General features: G+C 36.6%; 1 protein-coding gene across 23 annotated transcripts in view; it reads left to right on the top strand.

The window, feature by feature from the left end:
• The window catches only part of Neb (nebulin), a 205,500-nt gene that overhangs the window by 72,912 nt on the left and 109,822 nt on the right, over positions 1-22,766 (top strand). For all 23 annotated transcript variants that reach the window (XM_063259068.1, XM_063259067.1, XM_063259083.1 and 20 more), the window contains exons 54-68: positions 69-272; positions 3,195-3,299; positions 4,490-4,597; positions 4,944-5,255; positions 5,745-5,948; positions 6,216-6,320; positions 6,407-6,514; positions 7,457-7,768; positions 8,101-8,304; positions 8,770-8,874; positions 12,217-12,324; positions 15,524-15,835; positions 17,813-18,016; positions 18,330-18,434; positions 20,060-20,167. In XM_063259068.1, the coding sequence (XP_063115138.1) occupies positions 69-272; positions 3,195-3,299; positions 4,490-4,597; positions 4,944-5,255; positions 5,745-5,948; positions 6,216-6,320; positions 6,407-6,514; positions 7,457-7,768; positions 8,101-8,304; positions 8,770-8,874; positions 12,217-12,324; positions 15,524-15,835; positions 17,813-18,016; positions 18,330-18,434; positions 20,060-20,167 (2,604 nt within the window). The remainder of the gene's footprint in view (positions 1-68; positions 273-3,194; positions 3,300-4,489; positions 4,598-4,943; positions 5,256-5,744; positions 5,949-6,215; positions 6,321-6,406; positions 6,515-7,456; positions 7,769-8,100; positions 8,305-8,769; positions 8,875-12,216; positions 12,325-15,523; positions 15,836-17,812; positions 18,017-18,329; positions 18,435-20,059; positions 20,168-22,766) is intronic.

Below are 22,766 nucleotides of genomic sequence, written 5' to 3'. Positions count from 1 at the left end.
ATAGAATCACATAAATAAAAAGTCCAGGTAAGGATGAGACTTTGATGGCTTGCTTTGTCCTTTCACAGAATTTGTATAAGTCTGACCTTGAGTGGCTGAAAGGCATAGGATGGAGTCCCCTGGGTTCTTTGGAAGCAGAAAAGAATAAGCGGGCTTCGGAAATCATCAGTGAAAAGAAATATCGTCAGCCTCCAGACCAAAACAAGTTTACCAGCATTCCTGACGCCATGGACATAGTTCTAGCAAAGGCAAATGCCAAAAATAGGAGTGATGTGAGTAATTCTTTAGAAATCAGTGAAATAGACTGTGGTACCTGCTACCTGAAAGTTGTTCATTAGTGTTTGCTTACTGAGTAAGAAGAGCAAAGCATTATACCATGTGCCCAACAAAATGTTTTATATTGATTTGCTTTATTTGAATTGTCAACCACTCTACACTGAATAACATAAAAACAGTTTAGTATTAATTTTAGTCACCCAAAGCTTGCTTATTTATTTAACCAGAATGTAAGGAGAAAGTTATTGAACATACATTTTTTTCTTTAAAACTTGAATTTATTAAAAAACTAGATTTCTTGTTGTTGGATAGATAGAATTTATGCAGGAGAGAGATTTGAAGTACCTTGCAAAAGCACAGAGAAAATGTTACAAAGGGCAAGTGCTTAAAATGCATGTAATGTTGAATTAAGATAAAACTGATAATACTACTGATAATAAGTAGAGGGCTGCTTCATTTGAGCAGAGTAAATAAGTATACTTTTCATCTTTAGCGCTGGTATAGTAATAGATTTATAATAGGTGTTCAATAAGTATTCAATAAGTATTTATTGAATAAAATAAATATTGAATTATTGAATAAAATAAATGAGAGATAACAATATGGAATAATTTTATTCACAGAGAGGAATGATTATTAGCACTACTAAAAACTTAACCCTGAATATTATAGAAAGTTGAATTATGTACCCAGAGATTCTGGAACTCTGGCAAGAAAGTTTAAATATATAACAGCTATCCAAGTATCCATTTTTTGTTGTTCTTATCATGGCAGTTTGAGTCCAACAGATTGACTAGGAAAGCACAAAATTATGAAAAATATTTCTCTTTTTATAGAACCCTAGGTTTTTTTTTCCTCCATGGAACAAGAGATAAAAACTGAATTAATAGGATGACCAACAGAGATGCCCTAGATCATAAAATTGATCATGTCCTGACAGTGAGTCCTAATTACAGGGATGCTGAAATTTGATCCTTCTCAGGCCTAGGCGACTGGGGCCTGAGAAGACTGATCCATTATTCCAGTAGAGGCCACATTAGGACTTTTTCTTTCTGTATTCCATGAGATGAAACTGGCACATGTCATTGAGGAAATAGTTTAATTTAGTAATTCTCCACCAGGGTGAACTTTGTCTCACAGGAGACCTTTCACAACATCTGAAAACATTTTTGCTGGCCACACTTGGAGTTGGTATGCTACTGGCCCCTAGTGGACAGAAACCAGGGGTGCTGCTGAAAATCCCACAGTGCACAAGGCAGCCCTTGCAATAATCATCTACTACATGACATCAGTAGTTTAAAGCTAATGGAGATAAACATAGTGTATGAAAATTAATGAGCTTGGCTCGGTTGGGTCCTGAAAATCTGTTTGTCTGGGTTGTAGTCACTGTTGCAATCATATTAAAAAAGAAGTAAAATGCTGGTCCATCCTACACTACACAACTCAAAGGGGAAATGACGAGTCCAAGGGTCAATGTAACTTTAACATTTGTATATCAGAATAATTTCAGCCATACATAAAAGATGGAAAATAGTATATTTATATATAATAAATTTATATATTATATAAATATAATATATATTTATAATATATATATTATAAATTATATATATAAAATTTCTCCCAGATTTTACAAACATTAATGCTTTAATGCATTTACATTCTCTTGCTCTTCCTTTCTCCTTCCTCCTTCCCTCCTTTTCTTCCTTTGTCTCCTATGTCTATGAGAAAGAAAATTGCTTCATGATGCCATTTACTCCTAAGTCTTCATTGCGTATCTTTTGAAAAGAAGAACATTCTCTTACATAACTCTGATGGAATGATTAAAACCACCAGTTAATGTTGACATAATCCTAGTTTGCAGAATGTATTCAATTTTACACTAATGTTCTGTATAGCAAAAAAAAAAAAAATTTTCTCTGGTCCAGGACCCAATTCAAGATCACAGGTTGCATTTATTTGCTATGTTTTCAATTCTTTTTTCTTTGGACTATTTCCTCACTATTTCTTTGTGTTCCAAGTCTTTGACATTTGTGAAAAGTACAGAACAGTTATTCTGTAAAACCCCTTCAGTTTGAGTTTTTTGGCATATCTTGTTATTACATTCAGAGTGTGTGTTTTCAGGTGGACATTATAGATTGTGTCCTTGGGATAGAGTATTGGGAGGCACACGATACCAATCTGTCCCATTTCAGAGCATTATAACTGTGATCACTTGATTAAAGTAGCACGGCAGTATTCCTCCACTATCAAGTTATTGTTTTACTTTTGTAATTAGTAAGTATCCTGTGGGAAGGTTTTCAGACATGATGTAAATATCCTGCTATTCAAATACTCACCACCTTGTTTTAGTAAATCAATGAGATTTTTGTCTATGCCTTCTGATCAAGACAGAGGTTAAGAATGGCTTTAAGACAGCCCAGAGATTTTGATAAATTCCCAAAGAATCCTTTTGAAAATTCTCATCCTCCAAAATAATTATGAAATATAACTGTAAAGAGTAAATTATAAAAGATAAGAAACTCCTAGTTCCTAGGTTTACTTGAACTAAGTCTCCTTTTGAGAAGGTAAGGACTGCCTCAAATGAAGCAGCCCTTTGAGGCGGCCCAGCTCAACACTAAGGGGGACTTGCACAGCCCCAAACACAGAGAATACTCTTCCATTTCATAATATTGGCAAAGGTTCTAATTTAATGGTTCATCTTTCTAGGTAGAATTGTCTTTAATTTTTTTAGAAGGTGACTCACAATCTATATTTTGAAAGGCAATTATAATCAAGTCAAGAAACCACATCTATTTTCTGCTTATGTTAGCAATTGTAACATTTAATGCAGATGAATCTAATAATCCTGTCTGAATCCAACTATGTCATGCCCTGATCTAATAATACTACTGAAAACATTTTATTTTTCCTTTTAGAGACTTTATAGAGAAGCCTGGGACAAGGACAAGACTCAAATTCACATCATGCCAGATACACCTGACATTATGCTGGCTAAGGCAAACTTAATCAATACAAGTGATGTAAGTTTCCAAATTCAGTGTGCATCTTCAGAAATCTCATTTTAATTGCTTCTAACTCATTGAAGATATTTGGAAGTTCTTTTGAATCCTTAAATCATTTTGATTAACAAATCAGGTGTACTTCTTGTTTCTTATTTAGCGGGTTTTAGATGAAATATCAAGATGCTTGTGCTCCCTGGTTTGGGCAGTGTTAGGGGCTGTTTTAACTGTTCTCGCATACTGTTATTATACATTTCACCATAAAGTAACCGTTTATATCATTCACCTCTCTATGGCCAGGTATTCCATGTGGGCAGAGACAATTCTTATTGGATCTATGGTGCATACCTAGTGTTGTGCCTGACACACAGTAATTACGTCATGCAATTTTGAGCAAGTGAGACTACAAAACCATGCCAGGAGAATTTTGTTTTTATATTTATTTTCATCATATCTTAATCTCCTGGAATTTATGTAACAATTAAATATTTTAAAAGTTCTAAACTTTAATAAAATGGCTTTAACATTAAAGAATTAAAGTAACACTATGAACACTAAAATATACTTAGATGCAAGATCGATAGATATTTTAAACAATCTGGTTTCTAGATTAAAGTGCTTTTAAGTTATAATCTCAACTATTCAATTATGTCACAAATCTGAAAATAATTGCACGTAAATTTTAGAGCCTTCTTGAAAAGTATAATATTCTTTAAATCATGAAGGAGTAAACATTACCTACAAATGTTGATCTTCGTTGTATGGTCCTCTATTGTGAAGCACACGCTGTTTCACAGTGCATGAGCGTTGCCTACAAAGAGCAGTAGCCCCTTTTCCATGGCTTTTCCTCTCTAGAGGGGTAAGACAGAAGGCATCACTCTTTTCTTACAACTTCCAGTGAAGCACTCAACATTAATTGGAAAATAGCGCCTAAGTAATATTTTATCTGTCAGTTTGCTTCTGCTGCATTTTTCTACAAATTAGAGAAGCGTTGACATTTAATTTTGTGCATCTAGGTTAATCACAACACTCTAAAGTTTGAAATAGGATTATCAGCAATGCATGGGCATTATTTCCAATTACATTTGAAGAGTCGATGGCTCAAATAGTAGGTCTCCTGGATTCCTAAAACGTGCAGCACTTTTGATTCAATGTCCTGCACTTGCTTATGGAGAATGTTTTTTCTCAAAGTGATCTTCATCTCTCAACAGAAACTCTACCGAATGGGATATGAAGAGCTAAAGAAAAAAGGCTACGACCTCCCTGTGGATGCCATACCAATCAAAGCAGCAAAAGCATCCCGGGAAATTGCCAGTGAAGTAAGACATTATCCCCTGTTGATATTGATTTGATTGCAATTTATCACTTCATAGCAATCTCAATTTAATTTTAAATTGAACAAAATCTTCTAAGGGGGAACAATTTTTAAAAAAAGAGAGCTAATCTTAGACTTTCAGCCTAGCATGAAGACAAGATCAAGGATACATTTATTATGTATGGAATTTATAGCTAAATTTAGCTTTTAATCTTTCCTATCAAAAACCCAAAATCCATAGCTCCTTAGACTTGATAAGATACCTAGAGTCACTGTGCTTTGTAATTTGCCACAAAGAGGACACATAAGCTAAGTCTGAAAGGAAAAAGATACATTTTTTTCCCCTTTAGTACAAGTACAAAGAAGGCTTTCGCAAGCAGCTGGGCCACCACATTGGGGCCCGGAACATTGAGGATGACCCCAAGATGATGTGGTCCATGCACGTGGCCAAGATCCAGAGTGACAGGGAGTACAAGAAGGACTTTGAGAAGTGGAAGACCAAGTTCAGCAGCCCCGTGGACATGCTGGGGGTGGTGCTGGCCAAGAAGTGCCAGACCTTAGTGAGTGACGTGGACTACAAGCACCACCTGCACCAGTGGACGTGTCTGCCCGACCAGAACGATGTCGTCCATGCTCGGCAGGCCTATGACCTCCAGAGCGATGTGAGTCTAAGGTTTTCTTTTGCTCAGTTAAATATTGTGACTGCTTCCCTAAGTATCAAAATTCCTTAGTGTGAGGGAAGTTGAGTTTGCACAACTGAGATCTCCTTTGCTGGACTAATCCCAGGTCTTATCCGGTCACCCAAATGTCTGAAAATACCATTTTTCTACCGAGGGTGAGCCAGCAAAGTCTATTGTTTTAATGAAAGCAGTAAGACTGCTGATCTAGAGAACTGGAGAACTGAGTGACTCTCTAAATGCTTAAGTGTTTTCCAAAGTATTCATCCAATTGGATATTTCTTGGTTTACAGTTCATATCAAAATTTTGAAATTACCTAAGAATTTAAGCACTAAAATATTATCTGTATATGTATATAATACATATATAGTTATGTATATGTATAATGTAAATGCACACTATAATAATTATATTGCTATATATAATGCAATATAATTTTTTAATTTCTTTTGGCTTCTTATTTATAATTTCAGAATTTGTACAAATCTGATCTTAACTGGCTAAAAGGCATTGGCTGGATGCCTTCTGGTTCTCTTGAGGATGAGAAGAACAAAAGAGCTGCTCAAATTCTGAGTGACCACGTGTACCGTCAGCACCCAGATAAATTCAAATTTTCCAGTCTTATGGATTCCATGCCAATGGTTTTGGCAAAAAACAATGCTATTACTATGAACCATGTAAGTCCTTTCTTTGCATGGGGATGATACTTTTGCTTTTTTATAGAAAAACTAAAATCTGTTTTTATGGAAGAATATCTCAGTTCAACTCTTTCGCTTGTTACTGAAGTGGTTTTAAAGTAAGCATGGCACTTCTTACTGACACAAGACATCTAAACCTGAAAATCTCACAAGTACTAGCTCCTAGAGTAAAATCTCTTTATTCTCATCAAGGATTGGACTATTCATTACTGACCTGTACTTGTCGTGTATTATTATTTGTTTTAGCACCTCTATACAGAAGGCTGGAATAAAGATAAAACTAGTATCCACATTATGCCAGACACCCCTGAGGTTTTACTAGCGAAACAAAACAAAATAAACTACAGCGAGGTAAGAGATAAATATGTGCTGCCTGGTATATTTTGCTTACAATTCGCCTTACAAATCAAACTGAAGATGGTTTGTATCTGTTCCAGAAATTATATAAACTTGGCCTAGAAGAAGCCAGGAAGAAAGGCTATGATATGCGACTTGATGCCATTCCCATCAAGGCAGCCAAGGCCTCCAGGGACATCGCCAGTGATGTGAGTGCACCTGAGAAGTTCTTCACTTTAGTTCTGGCTTGAAAATCACTCTCCCTCTCCTGGGTTTATAGTGGAGAAAGAGGTTAAAAGTTTTGCTAATATTTCATTTTGTCAGTAAATGGTATAAAGTAATGGTAATAAAATTCTCAGCACCAAAGTCTAGCTCTGGCTGGGTCCATAGCAGCACACATTCCAAATAATACATTTTTCCTGCTGGATAAAACCACTGCATACTTGACTATAATTCAGGTATCTTTTTTGGCTTTTCCACATAATGTGTTTCTTTTATACAGTCAAACTTGTTGTAAGGTTCCTTCAAAACCCCACCCACAGCCTAGAAACAAATAAATCTGCAAGGACACAGTAAATCAGAGTTCTAAATTCTCAGTTCTACTATCCATGTGGACCATATATTTGTTTGTGCATCAGCTACAAATATTTGTTTTCTTTAAAAGATGAATTTGCTCACATTTCTAAAAAAATTATCCTTTGTTTTTTCTATGAGGATAAAAAATTCTTTTATTTCTAAAATATGGGAAATAATGATCATAATTTAAAAATAAATGGTCAACAGAGAAAGGTTAATTGTATTAATGTATCCCCATGTAGTGAGATACCTGCTGGTACTAAAAAATCATTCTTATTAAGAATATTTAATGACATAGAAAAATTCTTATGTAATAACTGAAAAGAGTGGGAAAAAATTGGATAATGTATGACTCGTGTGCCAATTTTATTCTTTCTCTTTTGTACATACACACCAAAAGAGTTGTCTTTAGTAGTAGAACTATGTGTTAAATTTTCTTTTCCTGATGAATAAATTTCATTCATTCATTTATTTAGTATTATATATTATTTATACTAAAAATTATTATTTTTAATGCCTAAGAATTGCTTTTACTAAGTTAAAAGACATAAGTAGCAATCTTTTTCTTCTTCCAGTACAAGTACAAAGAAGGCTATCGAAAGCAACTTGGTCACCATATTGGTGCTCGAGCTATCCATGATGACCCCAAGATGATGTGGTCCATGCACGTGGCCAAGGTCCAGAGTGACAGGGAGTACAAGAAGGACTTTGAGAAGTGGAAGACCAAGTTCAGCAGCCCCGTGGATATGCTGGGGGTGGTGCTGGCCAAGAAGTGCCAGACCTTAGTGAGTGACGTGGACTACAAACACTACCTGCACCAGTGGACGTGTCTGCCTGACCAGAACGATGTTGTCCATGCTCGGCAGGCCTATGACCTCCAGAGTGATGTGAGTACTGAGGGTCATAAGAACATACAAAAGTGGAAAACTGGTAAATAACTTTGCTTGGAAAAAGAACAATAGGTATCATCAAGCTCAACGGCTCTATAAGGCAGGGAAATAGCATACCTACTTTCCTTATAAATGTTAGTCCTTTGAAACTCTAGGCAAAATGAAGTATTATCTGAACCCTACGTGCCTACAAACTGTATTTTAGTATATGTGCTGCCAAAGAAAGCACTACCAAACTATAAAGAATGCTTCTATTTGATTCTATGTCCTTTAGAGAAAATGTATTCCCAATGCAAGGATCAATATTTATTGACTATTTGTGTCAACAGAATATGTACAAATCAGATCTCCAGTGGCTGAGAGGCATTGGCTGGGTGCCCATTGGCTCTTTGGATGTGGAAAAATGCAAAAGGGCAACTGAGATTTTGAGTGATAAGGTCTATCGTCAGCCTCCAGACAAATTCAAGTTTACAAGTGTGACTGATTCTCTGGAACAAGTGTTGGCTAAGAACAATGCCATCACTATGAACAAGGTGAGGCTTTCAAATTCAAGCAACCACGAGAAGGTTCCTGAAGCTGAATCAAAGAAAAGCATAACTGAGAAAAGACAGAAAGGAGTAGAGCACTGAGCAGCAGTGGAGTATCGTCCATCTCATTATCATCCGTCCTTGTCTGTGTTTCCATCTATCATCTATTTACTTCAGTTTATTGCTTTGTGGTTTTGATAAAATGGCATATTTTGTGGAGAAAATAGTCTTTTTATAAGAGATGTTTATTTGTAGTTTCTTTTTAATTATTAGTATTTTCAGTTTATCTGAAGGCACATATAAGTATCTATTCCACTGTGAGTTGGTTATTTGAAGGTTTATATAAAGCATGCAACATATGGAAAACATCATAACATTGTCTTTTGTTTGTTTATGAAGCTATAGTCTTAAAATTCCTGTTACCTATAGGCTGAATTATTTTTTGATGGTATTAACATATTTTCTTGACAGCGTTTGTACACAGAAGCCTGGGACAAAGACAAGACCCAGATCCACATAATGCCAGATACACCGGAAATTATGTTGGCGAGAATGAACAAAATCAACTATAGTGAGGTGAGAGCAGTTGCTAATTCTTTGAAATTTGTGCAGTGTTTCTTATTTCAATTGATGTATTTCATGGTGACATAATACTAAAATAGCAGCTTTATAAAGAACGTTTTCCTTCCTTCATATGAAAAGCAACTCTTTGGTTTCTGAATCACCACCATAAATGTCAAATTTTAAGTAATATGACTTATCATTTAGGAGACTGAATGATTTAAGAATTACTCAATTACCAACCATAAGAGCAAGTAGATCTTTTTTTATTGATTTTTGAAATGAGATTGGCAATAGACCAATACATATGCATGTATCTCCTCCCATTGATGCTAAAGCAAAACTTTAGCTAATATATTTTCTGTTTAACATTTGTGCTTAAATTTTAGCTTAGGGTTAAAATTTAAGATTTTTAAAAATTAAGATTAAAGTTAAATAGCTGAGTGTGGTGGCACATACCTGTAATCTCAGCACTAGGGAGGCTGAGGCAAGAGGACTGCTATGAGTTTGAGTCCAGCCTGGGCTACAAAGTGAGTTCAAGGCCAGCCTGAACTGTGTAGTGAAACCCTGTCCCAAACAAACAAACAAACAAAAGATTAAAGTTAAAGACTAAAATCCTAGTACCAACACACACACACTCACTCACTCAGAATACAGATGAGAATCTGTCATTGAATATATTAATAAATTCATAGCCTTTTGACTTCTAGTGAGCATGGGGTCATGTGCCCCCACATTGGAATCCCAGATACTTAAGTAGAGAGGTTCATAAGAGGTCCTGTTCCTTCTTCTAGGACAGGAATTCTTACTCTGCAGATTGTTCTGCCTTTCTTTAAGGGTTCTCAGTAACAAAGACCCTATCTCATAAGTTAATCCATTTGTTCTGGGAAATTCCAGTAGAAAATGCTTCTGAGGTATTCAATCACATTTTTCTCCATAAAGACACAGTCTGCTGAAGCCAGCAGAATCAGTCTGTGAGCACCCATCCAGAAGGACAGCCACCAGGATCCTCCCATTCAGGGTCCCACCCAGGGTTCTCTCTGAAACCTACAAACTTTCCAAATTCCTGAAATGCCATCCCTGGGAAAATGACTCAGAAGTGAACAAGATACTGAGAATGAGAGATATCAGAGCAGAGTACTGTTAATGTTACATACTCTCTTCTGGACATTTGATGTTCATTTCTGCACTCTGTGCTTCGGGGGCACACTGGCTGCTGGGTCACTGCTTGTGCCTTTGAACTTGGAATAACTTAAACTCCCAGACATGTAACATGAGCTAAAGCTCGGTCTCTCTATCCTTCACTTATGCATTTAGTATTTTAAATTTTAGCTCAACAATTGACATTTATCTCTGTGTAATTTCTTTTTTTTAGATTGAGGCTGTGATTTTAAACCCATGGAGGCTTGTTATCTAAGATTCTATTGGTTGATGTATTAGGTTTTTTTCCCCTGCTTTGTACCATTAGTAAGTAAAATATATCTCACAACAACAGATCAACAGAATATTACTCTTCTGTTGGGCATATAACTTGCAGAATTTAGAATAACAACCATCTTCAGTAAGTTTCTTTTAGAAATGCAAATCATAATTTTATATAACTAGTCCTTGTCACCAAAAGCTAAAAACATTAAATCCTACTCTCAAACTAGAAAGGATCGAATTAGCTAAACTTACATTAGAATTCTTTAATTATAGATAACCATATTACTGAGTTTTGTTGGATTATTGAACAAAACTGTTTGCAGTCTCACTGTTTGAAAGTCCCCTCTATATGCTTTAATTTTGTAACTTCAACAACTATTTCTAAGATGACAATATGTAATTAACTAGTGATTTCCTACTGTTTATTTTTTCTGAAATTCTGTATAACTTGTACTCTTTTTCTGTTTTTATTTTTTTCTCCTTAAATAAAATTAAAAAAAAAAGAATTCCTTAATTATTACAGGAAAGCCAACATTGCATGTACAGGAATTTCAGGAGGCAAAAAAGCACCTATAATTCTCCACTGAGCATTTCTGGAAGTTCTAGCTTTGCTGAGAAACCTCTCAGGTCCTAGATTACCGCTGCTAGTTCAGCCAGGCCACTGCTGTTGACTGGGCACCTGACCTGCCTAGACTCCCTTCTCTGTCACTTCTCTGCTGACTTACATAGTTCAGTTATTTGTGTTGCCATCTCATTTAGAATAGGAAGATAACAATGCAAATTTATTATGTCACTTTCTTCTCAAAGATTTTTGTTGGTTTCTTATTTTCTATAGAACAAGTAACAAATTCTTATTTTTGACTCAACTCGAGTGTCTTTTTTGTCCCCTTACCACTTCTCCCTGGAGCTTCATCCCACTTCATCCTTCAACCCCTGGGCGTCACCCCTGTCCCTGTGCACTGGCTCATGTGGTTCTCTCTCCCCTTGGCTGGAAACCTAGCTCATCATTCAAGGTCCAACTCAAAGATCACACTCAGCAGGAACTTCCCTGATTCTTAATTCAGAATAAATGACTGTATCAGTGTGCTTTCCTGTTGCTAGGAAACAATTCTTAACACCCACAACTTAAATGAAGAGAGGTTTATTTTGGCACATGATTTCAGCCTGTGGTCAATGTGCTCTAAGGCAGAGATATCGTGGTGGGAGTGTACAGCGGAGTCACTCACAAGTGTGCTTTACAAATTCCCTACTTTAATTGTAATAGACCTCTTCCTGCAGTTCCTTGTGGATAATGTGGCTAAACTATCTCTTGTGGTTTGAGTCTCAGCAGTTTGTTCTATACATTATCAGTCTTTCATTACTTTAAATACTTTAAAGTTGAAAGAGATCTCATCCTCTGATTTTGAAGTACCCAGTGTTGCCACAGACACAAAGTCAGGGCAGAACAGATGTGAATTTACTTAATTGCTACAAACAATGTTTCTCACCTGTTTGCTTTAGGTCTATGAGTTTCAACTTAATTGTTTTAATGCTTTCAAATTTTCAGCTTAATTGTTTTCATACTTTCAAACTTGACTGTTTTTTTTTTGTCTTTTTCCTTTTTATCGGTACCAGGGATTGAACTCACGACTGCCTGCTTGCAAGGCAGGCGCTTATGCCGCTGAGCTAAATCCCCAGCCCCAAACTTGACTGTTTTAATTAAAAATTTTAAAACAGCATAACCTTCATTAATTCAGCATAAGTTGTGAAGTAAAAATCAGATCAGTGATCTCCTTAGGTACCCTTTTTATTTTAACAAAAATGCAGAAGGCTCTTAGGGCTCCCAAAATGATATTATTGTGGATGCTCATAGACGAATTAGTGAATTGTTTAAATCCTCTATCAATTTTTGATGTGAATGTCAACATTTAACTTTTTTGGGCCCAAATTTAGAGTCTGTATAAACTTGCCAATGAAGAAGCCAAGAAGAAGGGCTATGACCTGCGATGCGATGCCATCCCCATTGTGGCAGCCAAGGCCTCCAGAGATATCGCCAGTGATGTGAGTTGTCCATTCTATTCCCAGGGTGTGGGCAGTGTGATGTGGCATTTTCACTGAACTAAAATCTTTACAAAGGACCTTTAAAAATATGAGGTTGTTGTGGGTTTATTCAGAAAATCTAGCTTTAGAGGAAATTAGGAAATTTGATAGTCATAGAAAAGATTTGTAACCTATAGGACACTGTCTTCAGTGAAAACCAGCTCACCAAGAATAGAGATTCAGTCATTTAAAAACTGCTGGAGTGCAGATGCAGATGTGTATACTCAAAGAAAAGTTTATAGAAAATGGAACTCAGAATTTAAGTTCTCCCTGTGAGAATCATGACTTGGCTTTACGCAACATTTTAATATGCAATGTTTAAAAAACATATATGACACTTGCTCTTACAGTGAGATTATGAAAGAAAGCAGTTGGTCAATGTTAGAGAGAGGCTGCTGGTGTCTGTGCAGTGCCACTTTTCAGAGTAAAACCAGCACCCTCTTCTGGTGCCTCAAGGATTCTTGAGGAACAGATATCTGCTGTAAAAATCAGCCTTCCTCAAAGAAGCTGGTGGGGGTGACTGAGGGTTTAGCTCTGCTGCATAAGTGCTTGCCTGGCAAACATGAGGTCATGAGTTTAAAAAAAAAAGTTGGAGAAATGTAATTTTTCTGGGGGGAAGTGCATAATATTGCTACAAGGGTATTCAACTAAGGAATTAAAGACCTAAATGTAAAAAAAATTTTTTCATATTATTAGAATAAATCACAGAAGACCATCTTTATTATTTTGGGGCAGGGAGCTTTATTTAAGTAAGACACGAAGTCTATAAAACAAATCGTAAAAAGACTTTTATGTAAAGAAAATTTTACAAATCAAAACCTAAAATTCATATAGGATACAGATATCATAAGCATAAAAGGCAATCAGCAGACTGATGGCAAACATTTTAAATACATAGAAAAGAGATTAAAATCCATTGCTTCTCAGCCTTTTGGCTAAGATCAGGTGGAATTAAAATCCAGCATTTGTAGATCATCTACAAATCTCCAGTAAAAAAAGAAAAATGGCCCAGTACAAAAAAAATGAACAGTGGGTATAAATGCATAATTTACAAAGTTGAAAAAAATAAATGATCGATAAACATGTAAAAACTCTAGGAGTAATCAAGGAAATGTGAATTTAAATACCAAGAGGATTTTATTTTAATCACCAGTTTAGCAATAAATAAATAAAGTAGTAATCCCAAATGCCAGCAAGGAGTGTGTGAGTGGGCACACTCATGTAACTGCTAGAGAAGGGTGTTCACTATTAGTACAAGCCCTTTGGAGAATGAGTTTGTGGCATGCATTCAAAGTAGAAAATGTACATAATTTATAACCTAGAGATTATGCTTCTGCATCAGCACTGAACAAATACTAACATGTATATAGTATGTATGCAAGCATGCCCAAGAATGATCATGTTTTGAAATAACAAAATAGTATTGTGGTTGAGCAAAAATGTGGTATATTGTTAGGATAGAAGACTTTGCTGCAGCCAAAAGTTGTGTACCAGATTTAGGTTGTACATACTTGAAAAAAGATATCACTGAGTGAAGAAAGTTGCAGGATGTAAAATACCTCTTTTTCCAAAAGTGCATATCCAGAGAAATGCTTTTCCAGTGGCTATATCCAATGCAATAGATTTTATTTATTTATTTATTTATTTTTGTCTTTTTGAAACAAGTTCACTGTGCAATTTAGGCTGGCCTTAAACTCACTTTGTAGCCCAGGCTGGCCTAGGACTTGCAGTGATCCTCTTGCCTCAACCTCCTGACTGCTGGGATTACAAGAATGCACCACCAATCCTGGCTGTTTAAATTTTTTTTTTTCCTCTTGAGACAAGGTTTTGCTATGCAGTTTAGGCTGGCCTTGAGCTCACTTGGTAGCCCAGGCTGGTCTTGAATTTGCAATAATCCTTCTGTCTCAGCCTCCCAAATGCTGGGATTACAGGCAGGCACCACCATGCTTGGTTTAAAATATTCTTAATCTGTGGATCTACACCAAAAATTTAATAGTGGCTACTTCTGAAAATAGAAGGGCAGTTATGGGTCAATGAGGTGAACACATTTATGTATTAATGTAGTAGCCCTCCCTTATCCACAAAGCACACATTTGAAACCATGCAGAATACCTAACCCTGTATATGCTGTACTATATTTTCACATATGCATGTATACCTGCAATAAAGTTTATTTTAAAAATCAGTTTAAAAAATCAAGGCCCACACTGAAGATGACGACCTCTATGTTGGAGTGTCATATTAGTGACTGTTTTTAGTTTGTGTGTATTATCCTCTCTTTACTCCAAGGAGATGTACTTATTTCAATAATAATAAATAACAATCAAAAAGTATTGAGAACTCTGTGCTGAGAACTTTCTGTGCGTTATCTCCCTCTCCATAATTACCTGGGCTATTGATGTTGTTATCTATATTTGTGAACTAGGACATTTTCTGTTAAGAATCAAAGTTGTAGTGTGTGGAGAATGGAGACAACAACTTCATTCCTTTCTGCTGTGCTGTATTCTCCCCTGTTTACAGTTCTGTACTTTCTAACTCAGTTGACTTCAAAATCAAATGCACATATTGGAAATAATTGGCCCAGTGAAACCTGAACCCATGACCTTGTTAGAGGCATACTCCAACCATTTGGGTTGCTGCTGGGCAGTTTTCAAATGATGGCCTAAATTTGCTACCGAATGCATAAACCCAATATAAAATGTAGTATTATCTCCTCTGTTGCTACTCTAGGGGATATTTGACCTATGTACAGTACTTCAGGTTTATAGAACCAGCCACTCATTTGACAGCTTATTAAGCACACATACCATCTGCACATCCCTTTCCTTACCCGTGTTTCTGTATAGATCTAATTCCCCTGGGTTTCCTGGTTCAAGTGGGCTTTCCACAGGTGAACTATCCCCTACTCTATGTGCTGCCTGCCTCCAGAACTACTCTTATGGCCTGCGGGCTATAGGTTATTTTGAGGATATACCACAATTTATATGAATTTCATCTACTTTACTACATCTAGAGGCTTCTAGGGTAAATGTAAGGATATGGACTGGAGTTAGTACAGAAAAAAAAACATTTAAAATACAGTGAAAGAAATATAGTTTTGTACAGACTTGTGACCTGTAAGAGTTTATAGTAAAGTTCTGATTTATACTTTTTATTTCAGTACAAATACAAAGTTGGTTACCGCAAGCAGCTGGGCCACCACATTGGGGCCCGGAACATTGAGGATGACCCCAAGATGATGTGGTCCATGCACGTGGCCAAGGTCCAGAGTGACAGGGAGTACAAGAAGGACTTTGAGAAGTGGAAGACCAAGTTCAGCAGCCCCGTGGACATGCTGGGGGTGGTGCTGGCCAAGAAGTGCCAGACCTTAGTGAGTGACGTGGACTACAAGCACCACCTGCACCAGTGGACGTGTCTGCCCGACCAGAACGATGTCGTCCATGCTCGGCAGGCCTATGACCTCCAGAGCGATGTGAGTACAGCATCAATAATAAGGTGGGGTGTAGAAATATTTTAAACTAAAAGTTATCTTTTATAAAAAACACATTAGCCAACTCAACCTAGTATTTATTGCTAAGTAAATGAGATATGAATCAGTTAATAGTTTTATTGCTTTACTATCAACAAATTAGTCTTCCTTATGAGAAAATAAATTTCTACCCCAACGTTGGTTTTCTGAAACAAAACTGATGTTGTCCAGTGTTAGAATTCAGGGCCCACCAGAGGGAGACATTTTCTTTTTTTCTTTTAAAGGGAAATGAGATAACCCATTTTACTAAAAAAGAAAAGAAATAGCTTGGAATTTATTGTTAGCATCCTTGCCAAATAAAGGAGGTTATAGTTATTAGAAGGCTCATCCCAGCTAGGCCAGCACATGTTATTCTCAGGAAATGAAAAAAAGCCTGTGTGTCTGCATGTGTAAATCACTGGGCTGTTTCCCTGGCACTCCTCCTGTCTTTGTGGAGGGGCCACATGATAATGACAGAACCTAGAACCAACTGGACTCAGAAGCACTATCTCAGATCTGAGTACGAGAAGCACATTTGCCGAATTGCGTATTTTATAAACATTTGAAGGAATTATTAAGCTTTAGGGTGCCTCGGAGAATAAGACAAATTCACAGTAATTACACATTAATTGCCTGTTCCTAGAAACTGTGCAGCCTGCCTTAAGAAGCCCCACATCTGTTCAGTAACTTTCAACACAAAGAACCTTGTGTTTCGCAATTGTCTCCAAGAAGAAAGGCTTTGTCCACGTATAAAAGGCAGTTTAAAAGGGTTGGTGTCACCCATTGACTGACAGCCTTGACAGACTGTCTGCCATCTGTTTATTTCATGGTCACCCTTTCTAGACTGTCTCCCTACCTCTATGATTAGTCTTAATAATATGTGGGAGACATTTGCAGAGTAAAAAGCCCTTCAGAGGTATGAGATGTTATTGTTTTTATTCTTACTGCTGTTATTTAGGTGACAACTAGTCAACAGAGGACAATTGCTATAGGCTTTTTGTCTGCAAATTACCAGTTCACATTTTCTACTTAATTTCTGTTACAGGTGAAATCTCTCCAATGAGTAGACCAGCGGTCCAATAACACTTTTGTGAAGTAGCTAGGACGTTAAGGGTTACCTAAAAATGTTTAGCAGAAAACATTATTAAAAGTGAAGCAAGAAAGCTATGGCTTTGTGATTCTGGAAAAGTTTGTGCTTCCAAGGCTGGGAACCTGGTGGGAAGGGGCTAGGGGAGTGGACATGGTCATTTCTCGCCCTGAATCTTGGACAGCATTACAAGCTGTCAAAGATCTGTCTTAGGACATCAGGAATTCTATACCATTATCATGTGTCACTTTAAGTTCTCTGTTTCTCCTTTTTAAAAAAGAACATGAAAGGTATTTTGAAATATAAGAAAAAGTCCATAGAACAGTAATTCAGCTCAACTACTAAAAAAAAAAAAAATCCCCTATTCCTATCTATAATTTATCTACCTGCATTGTTCCATATGCTGTTTCTTCATTTAACATTATGTTAATATCATTGTTCCATCTCATCAGTATTTTTACAAAGTGCTAGTATTCTTGGAATAGCTGCTAGGCTTAAAATTGCCTTGTTGATGGGTATATATAATGTGCTTTGCCTCACTCTGGTTGGCATTCTCCCTGTGCATGTGGACATTATATTACAGTTACAGTCACTGAACTGACTGATGGAAAAAATTAGTTGGGATCACTCTCCTCCTAACAAGCTAAACCATTGAACAATATTTTTATTCTGGCTAGGAAACATTTCTGGGTCATTTTAAAAGCGTAATTTCTTTTTTAGTCTGTTGAATATTGGGAGTTTATTTTCTACTAAAAGAAAATGGAATCATACTGTGTTATTGATGCCATTTGCACGTTTATTCTCACTCATTGCAGTGATTTTGATGAGGTTTCTGCTTTTCTCCCTTTTCTTAGAATGTTTACAAGTCAGATCTGCAGTGGCTGAGAGGCATTGGCTGGGTCCCCATTGGGTCACTGGATGTGGTCAAGTGCAAGAGAGCTGCAGAGATACTGAGTGATAACATCTATCGCCAGCCTCCAGACCAGCTGAAGTTCACCAGTGTGCCTGACTCTCTGGAACAGGTGCTGGCCAAGAGCAATGCTCTCAACATGAACAAGGTGAGCCCCAGCTGCCTCCCATGTTCCGTGATACCAAAAGATGCCATACTTAAAGACTCGTGGATTCAGGATTATTTATGGAGGTGTGGGGTTACATTTTCCCTTTAAATTATATACTTGAAGACTTCTAAATAATTTCTATTATTTTCATTTTTAATCTTAACACTAGTGGTAATATTCAAATCTCCAATGGACTATCATATCCAAACCTGATTATTTTTCCTAATTAGGTCTATAATAGCTCTTTTAATTTGACCTTTTGTGTTTCTTATCTCAAACTGTTTTTAATCAAACATCTTATCTTCCTCTATAGCGTTTATATACAGAGGCCTGGGACAAAGACAAGACTCAAATTCATATGATGCCTGATACACCGGAGATCATGTTGGCAAGGCAGAACAAAATCAACTACAGTGAGGTGGGAAGAGGCAAAAATCTGTGTGCTATACTACCTGTTATCATTCTTTGGTTTTCTGCACTTAGTTTTGTTGGGTTTCTTGAGCCTGGTTCATGTGGCTTTTTTAGGTCAAACACTAAGACTGACGTTTCATCTCTGGTTTGAATATTATATTTCTAGGATTCTGTGTTCAAACTTAAATCACATTGTCTTTTCGGTTTATGACTTTTCCCAGTGTGAGTCAGGGACCAGGGCATATTTTTAATATTCCCAAGGGTAGGATTGTCAGATTAAACATTTCCCCCTTATTTATACTAAAACAGTCTTTGTTAATTACCTAAAATTCGAGTTTATCTGGGTGTGCTACATTTTCATTTGATAAATCTGTAACCCTATCAAAGAGGACTAATACTGTACACCTCTTACCTATTTGGGTCCTCAATAAAACTGAAAAGTAAAACAAAGGAGTTGAAAAAGAAATTTTAAAAATCTCATTTTTTTAAACACATAAAGTTAGTTTAAGGACACATTTGTATGAGAGCTTGCTAAGTGAACCTCAAAATTAGGTTTCCTCCTTCAGGCACAGGCTGCAGGGAGCAGGTGACCACCCCCAGCCCTGGCTCTGCTGAGAGACAGGAGGCCACTAGGCTGGTTCTCAGAGGGAGGAAGGAGAGATGCAGGCTGAGCGTGCCCGCTAATCCCCTCCCTGCCAAGCAGATAGCTCGGTGAATCACTGCGCATCTCTGGGACAGAGAGAATAAAAGACAGAAAGACAAGAGGAGGCAAAATGACTGACCTTCTTTTTTATAGAAATAAAACTGTAATAAGAGTGGGGAAGAAGTGTTCTCCCTCAACAACACTGATTTCTGATTTTTTTAAGCAAAATGCAGTTTTATGGAGATGTTTTACTAATATCGCTAAAATTTAGAATTTTAAAGCTGAAATGATAGTCATTAGCTATGCTTTAGGAATACTTCAAATTTTTTGTCTTTTTTTTTTGATACCAGAAATTGAACACAGGATCTTGCACGTGCCAGGCAGGTGCTGTGCCACTGAGCTACACCCCTGGTCCTTTTGCCTTGTTTTTTAAACATTATGAAATATTACATGAGTATCATAAAAAAAGTATAAAGAAATGAATGGAAGTTTGTATATACTTTATGTATAAATTAGTAATATTAAACATATTATTCTGCCATTTTCTTAACTTACCAGTATGTATGAATTAATAGTTTGTCTTTTAATCTTTATTACTAGATGATACTAATCTGTCTTGATATCTACATAATATTGGTTTACAAATGATATATATCAATCTATAGTTATATAATAAACATACAGTCTATATTAATAGTCATTGCTAGATCTCATTTCTAATTCTGTATATAGGTTTTTGTAAGATATGATGTACTTCATTGTGCTTTACTATTGCCAGAAACTTTAGTTGCCTCCAGTTCCTATCCTTTTAAGAATTATATGGGTCGGGGCTGGGGATTTATCAGAGGCATAAGCACCTGCCTTGCAAGCAGGTGGTCTGAGTTCGATCCCTGGTACCGATAAAAAGTAAAAAAAAAAAAGTCACTTGACAATCTCCAAATTGTTGCTGTTAAGCCTTTTCTTTTAACTGCTTGATTTTCTGTTTGCAGACTCTTTATAAACTTGCCAATGAGGAAGCAAAGCGGAAAGGCTACGACCTGCGAGTCGATGCCATCCCAATTGTGGCAGCCAAAGCATCCAGAGATATCGCCAGTGATGTGAGTAGCAACACTGGATATTTATGTGGATGGTCGGGTGGGGAGGCAAGCTCATTACTATGACAGAGAAATGAATCCAGACGTCAATTCCTGCTCATTGATTGACTTAACTATCCTTTTAAATCAATAATTTTTATTAAAAATACATTTTAACTCTGAGTTTATTTTTTATTTTGAAAAGCAAAACAAAAAACAATAGAAATGATGCATAATGTCAAAAATGGTAGGAAATTAACACTAGTATATTGCATATTGTTATTTTAGAAGTAGTTGTTCAGGTTACAAGATTTAGGCATAAAAAATGATCAAACAATGGCAGCACAAACTGTTCTTTTTGATGAACTAACAGAGATTAGTAGTATAGTTATCTATCTTGTGTATATATATATATATATATACATACACTGGATATGTATACATATACATACATATGTATATAGGTATATATATATATATATATATATATATATATAATATTTTCCCTTATTCCTTTTCTCCTTTCCTCTATCCTAGTTGTTTTTTCCTTTTGAGCACTTTGTACTATTGTACACTGTGGATCTTACTACCCTGTCAGTTTTTTCCACCAAGGAGGCAATATAATATTTACAAATGTGAGTTTGAGTTATTTCACTTATGAGTATGATCTCAAGTTGCCTCCATTTACCTATCAAGGCTTCAAGATTACCTTTCTTATAGCTGAGTAATATCCCATTGTATAAAAATACTACATCGTTTTTATTCATTCAACTCTAAGACTTTAATACTGGGTCTTTTGAAACATGTGATATCTTAAATTTGATGTGAAATTGAATCAGAATATACAATTTTTATATCTATAATTATAATAAATTCTTTATAACTAGGGCATGTGGCCCTCACAGAAATTTTTTAAAACTAGAAAAATAATAACTTAGTTACATTCATTGGTTCAATATGAGCTAAAGACCTGGTACAGCCCAGACTAGAAAATTCTGCCTTTTGCCAAACCTGCTGTATGTTTTCCTCAAAAACTATTGTTGTAGTCAGGGGTTGTGCAGAAAACAATTAGAATCAGGAACATGGAGTTTATAATATTATTTTTACGATGGTCACACAGAGTTAACACAAGAAAATGCAGGAAATCTATCCATAACACTAAAAGACATAGAATATTTAGTCAAGGACCTGAATCCCATAGCAATGTCCCACAGGAGTCCAGATGAAAACCCAGAGCTCATGACAATGCCTCCCACAAGTCCAACTGGAGGTCTAGAGCCCACAAGAAGGACCCCCACCAGTCTCTTTTACGGATCTGTGCTGGAAAGGCCCAAAGGTCAGTGGCGGAAGCTAGAAAGTCTATGCTAGCAGGGTGAAGGAGCTGTGCTGGTAGGCTGAGGACTCTACACTGGAGCCAAGAAGTCACACTCACAACAAAGACCAGGGCTGTCCTGAAAAGCACCACAGCCATCCTCAGTGACATGGAGGCCCTGAGCTCCTCTGACAATAAGCACAGTGGAGTTCATGCCAAGAAGCCAGCGTGACGAGTTCATCCTGGAGACCAAGCAGCACACGTCTTCCTCTTCAGAGCCAGGAAGCAGTGTTTGATGTAAGGACCAGAGCTCCTCCAGGAGAACCAACGGCTCAAACAGCAGCACATAGAGGAACCCACAGTGCCTCAATGCCTCAACGTACCTTAACGCCCAGCTTCTCCTTCTCCATGTCTCTATTTTTGCTGGCAACTTCCTTCAGGTGGAACATCTACACTCAGCACCCTACTGATTTAATTTAGCTTTAAATTGACCACCAGTTTTTAATCCATAACAACTACTTTAAGTACTTCTGAGTGAATTCCTTTTAAATGAAGACAGAAAGCCAAAACAAAGAATGCTGAACCAGGATGCTCTTTCTACTGTCTCTGAAGAAAGTGGTTCCCTTGGTAGAGAAATCAGACTTCTGTAAATATGCAATAGAATTTGTATGATGTTGTTGCCTAAATCATAAAGAAAATGTCTGGAATCAGCCCTTACCGTATCACTAATAAAATGTTTTCTTATTTATTTATAATTCATTTTCTCATTTGAGGAATCCCAGGCAAACTTCAGCCAAATTTGATATCCATGTGAGACAAAATCCATCATTTCAGGGAATCAAGTGACCCATCAAAAGTCATCACAGCCAGATTTGGGAAGGACAGCATGTGATTTGAGTGGGGGTAGACATGCTATCCTCAGACTCAGGAATAGTGTTTTTAAAATCACACAAAGGGCCCAAACATGTTCACTGTAAGAAACGCAGCCTCTTAAAATAAGTGATATTAGACAAATTGACTTTCTACATGTCAAAGACTTAAACTGGATCCATACCTATCAGCATGCACTAACCTAAAGTCAAAATGGGTCAAAGATCTAAATATTTACACAGAAATACAACTTACTGGAAGACAAAGTAAATAGAAATCCTGAGGACATGAGAGTAGGCCAAGAATTCATAAACAAAAGCCAAATTGCACAGGAAGAACTTCTAAGAATCAACAACTGAGACTTTGTCGTGTTAAAAACTTTTTGCACATTGAAAGAAATCACTAACAGAGTGAAAAGACAGCCCACAGAGTGGGAAAGAT

This window comes from Cavia porcellus, unplaced genomic scaffold (genome assembly GCF_034190915.1).
Source record: "Cavia porcellus strain 051 isolate PalLab524CR breed Dunkin Hartley unplaced genomic scaffold, mCavPor4.1 scaffold_12, whole genome shotgun sequence".
Taxonomy (NCBI): Eukaryota; Metazoa; Chordata; class Mammalia; order Rodentia; family Caviidae; genus Cavia; species Cavia porcellus.
The sequence above is the reverse complement of the archived record's forward strand: the minus strand, read 5'-3'. Positions and strand labels throughout refer to the sequence as shown.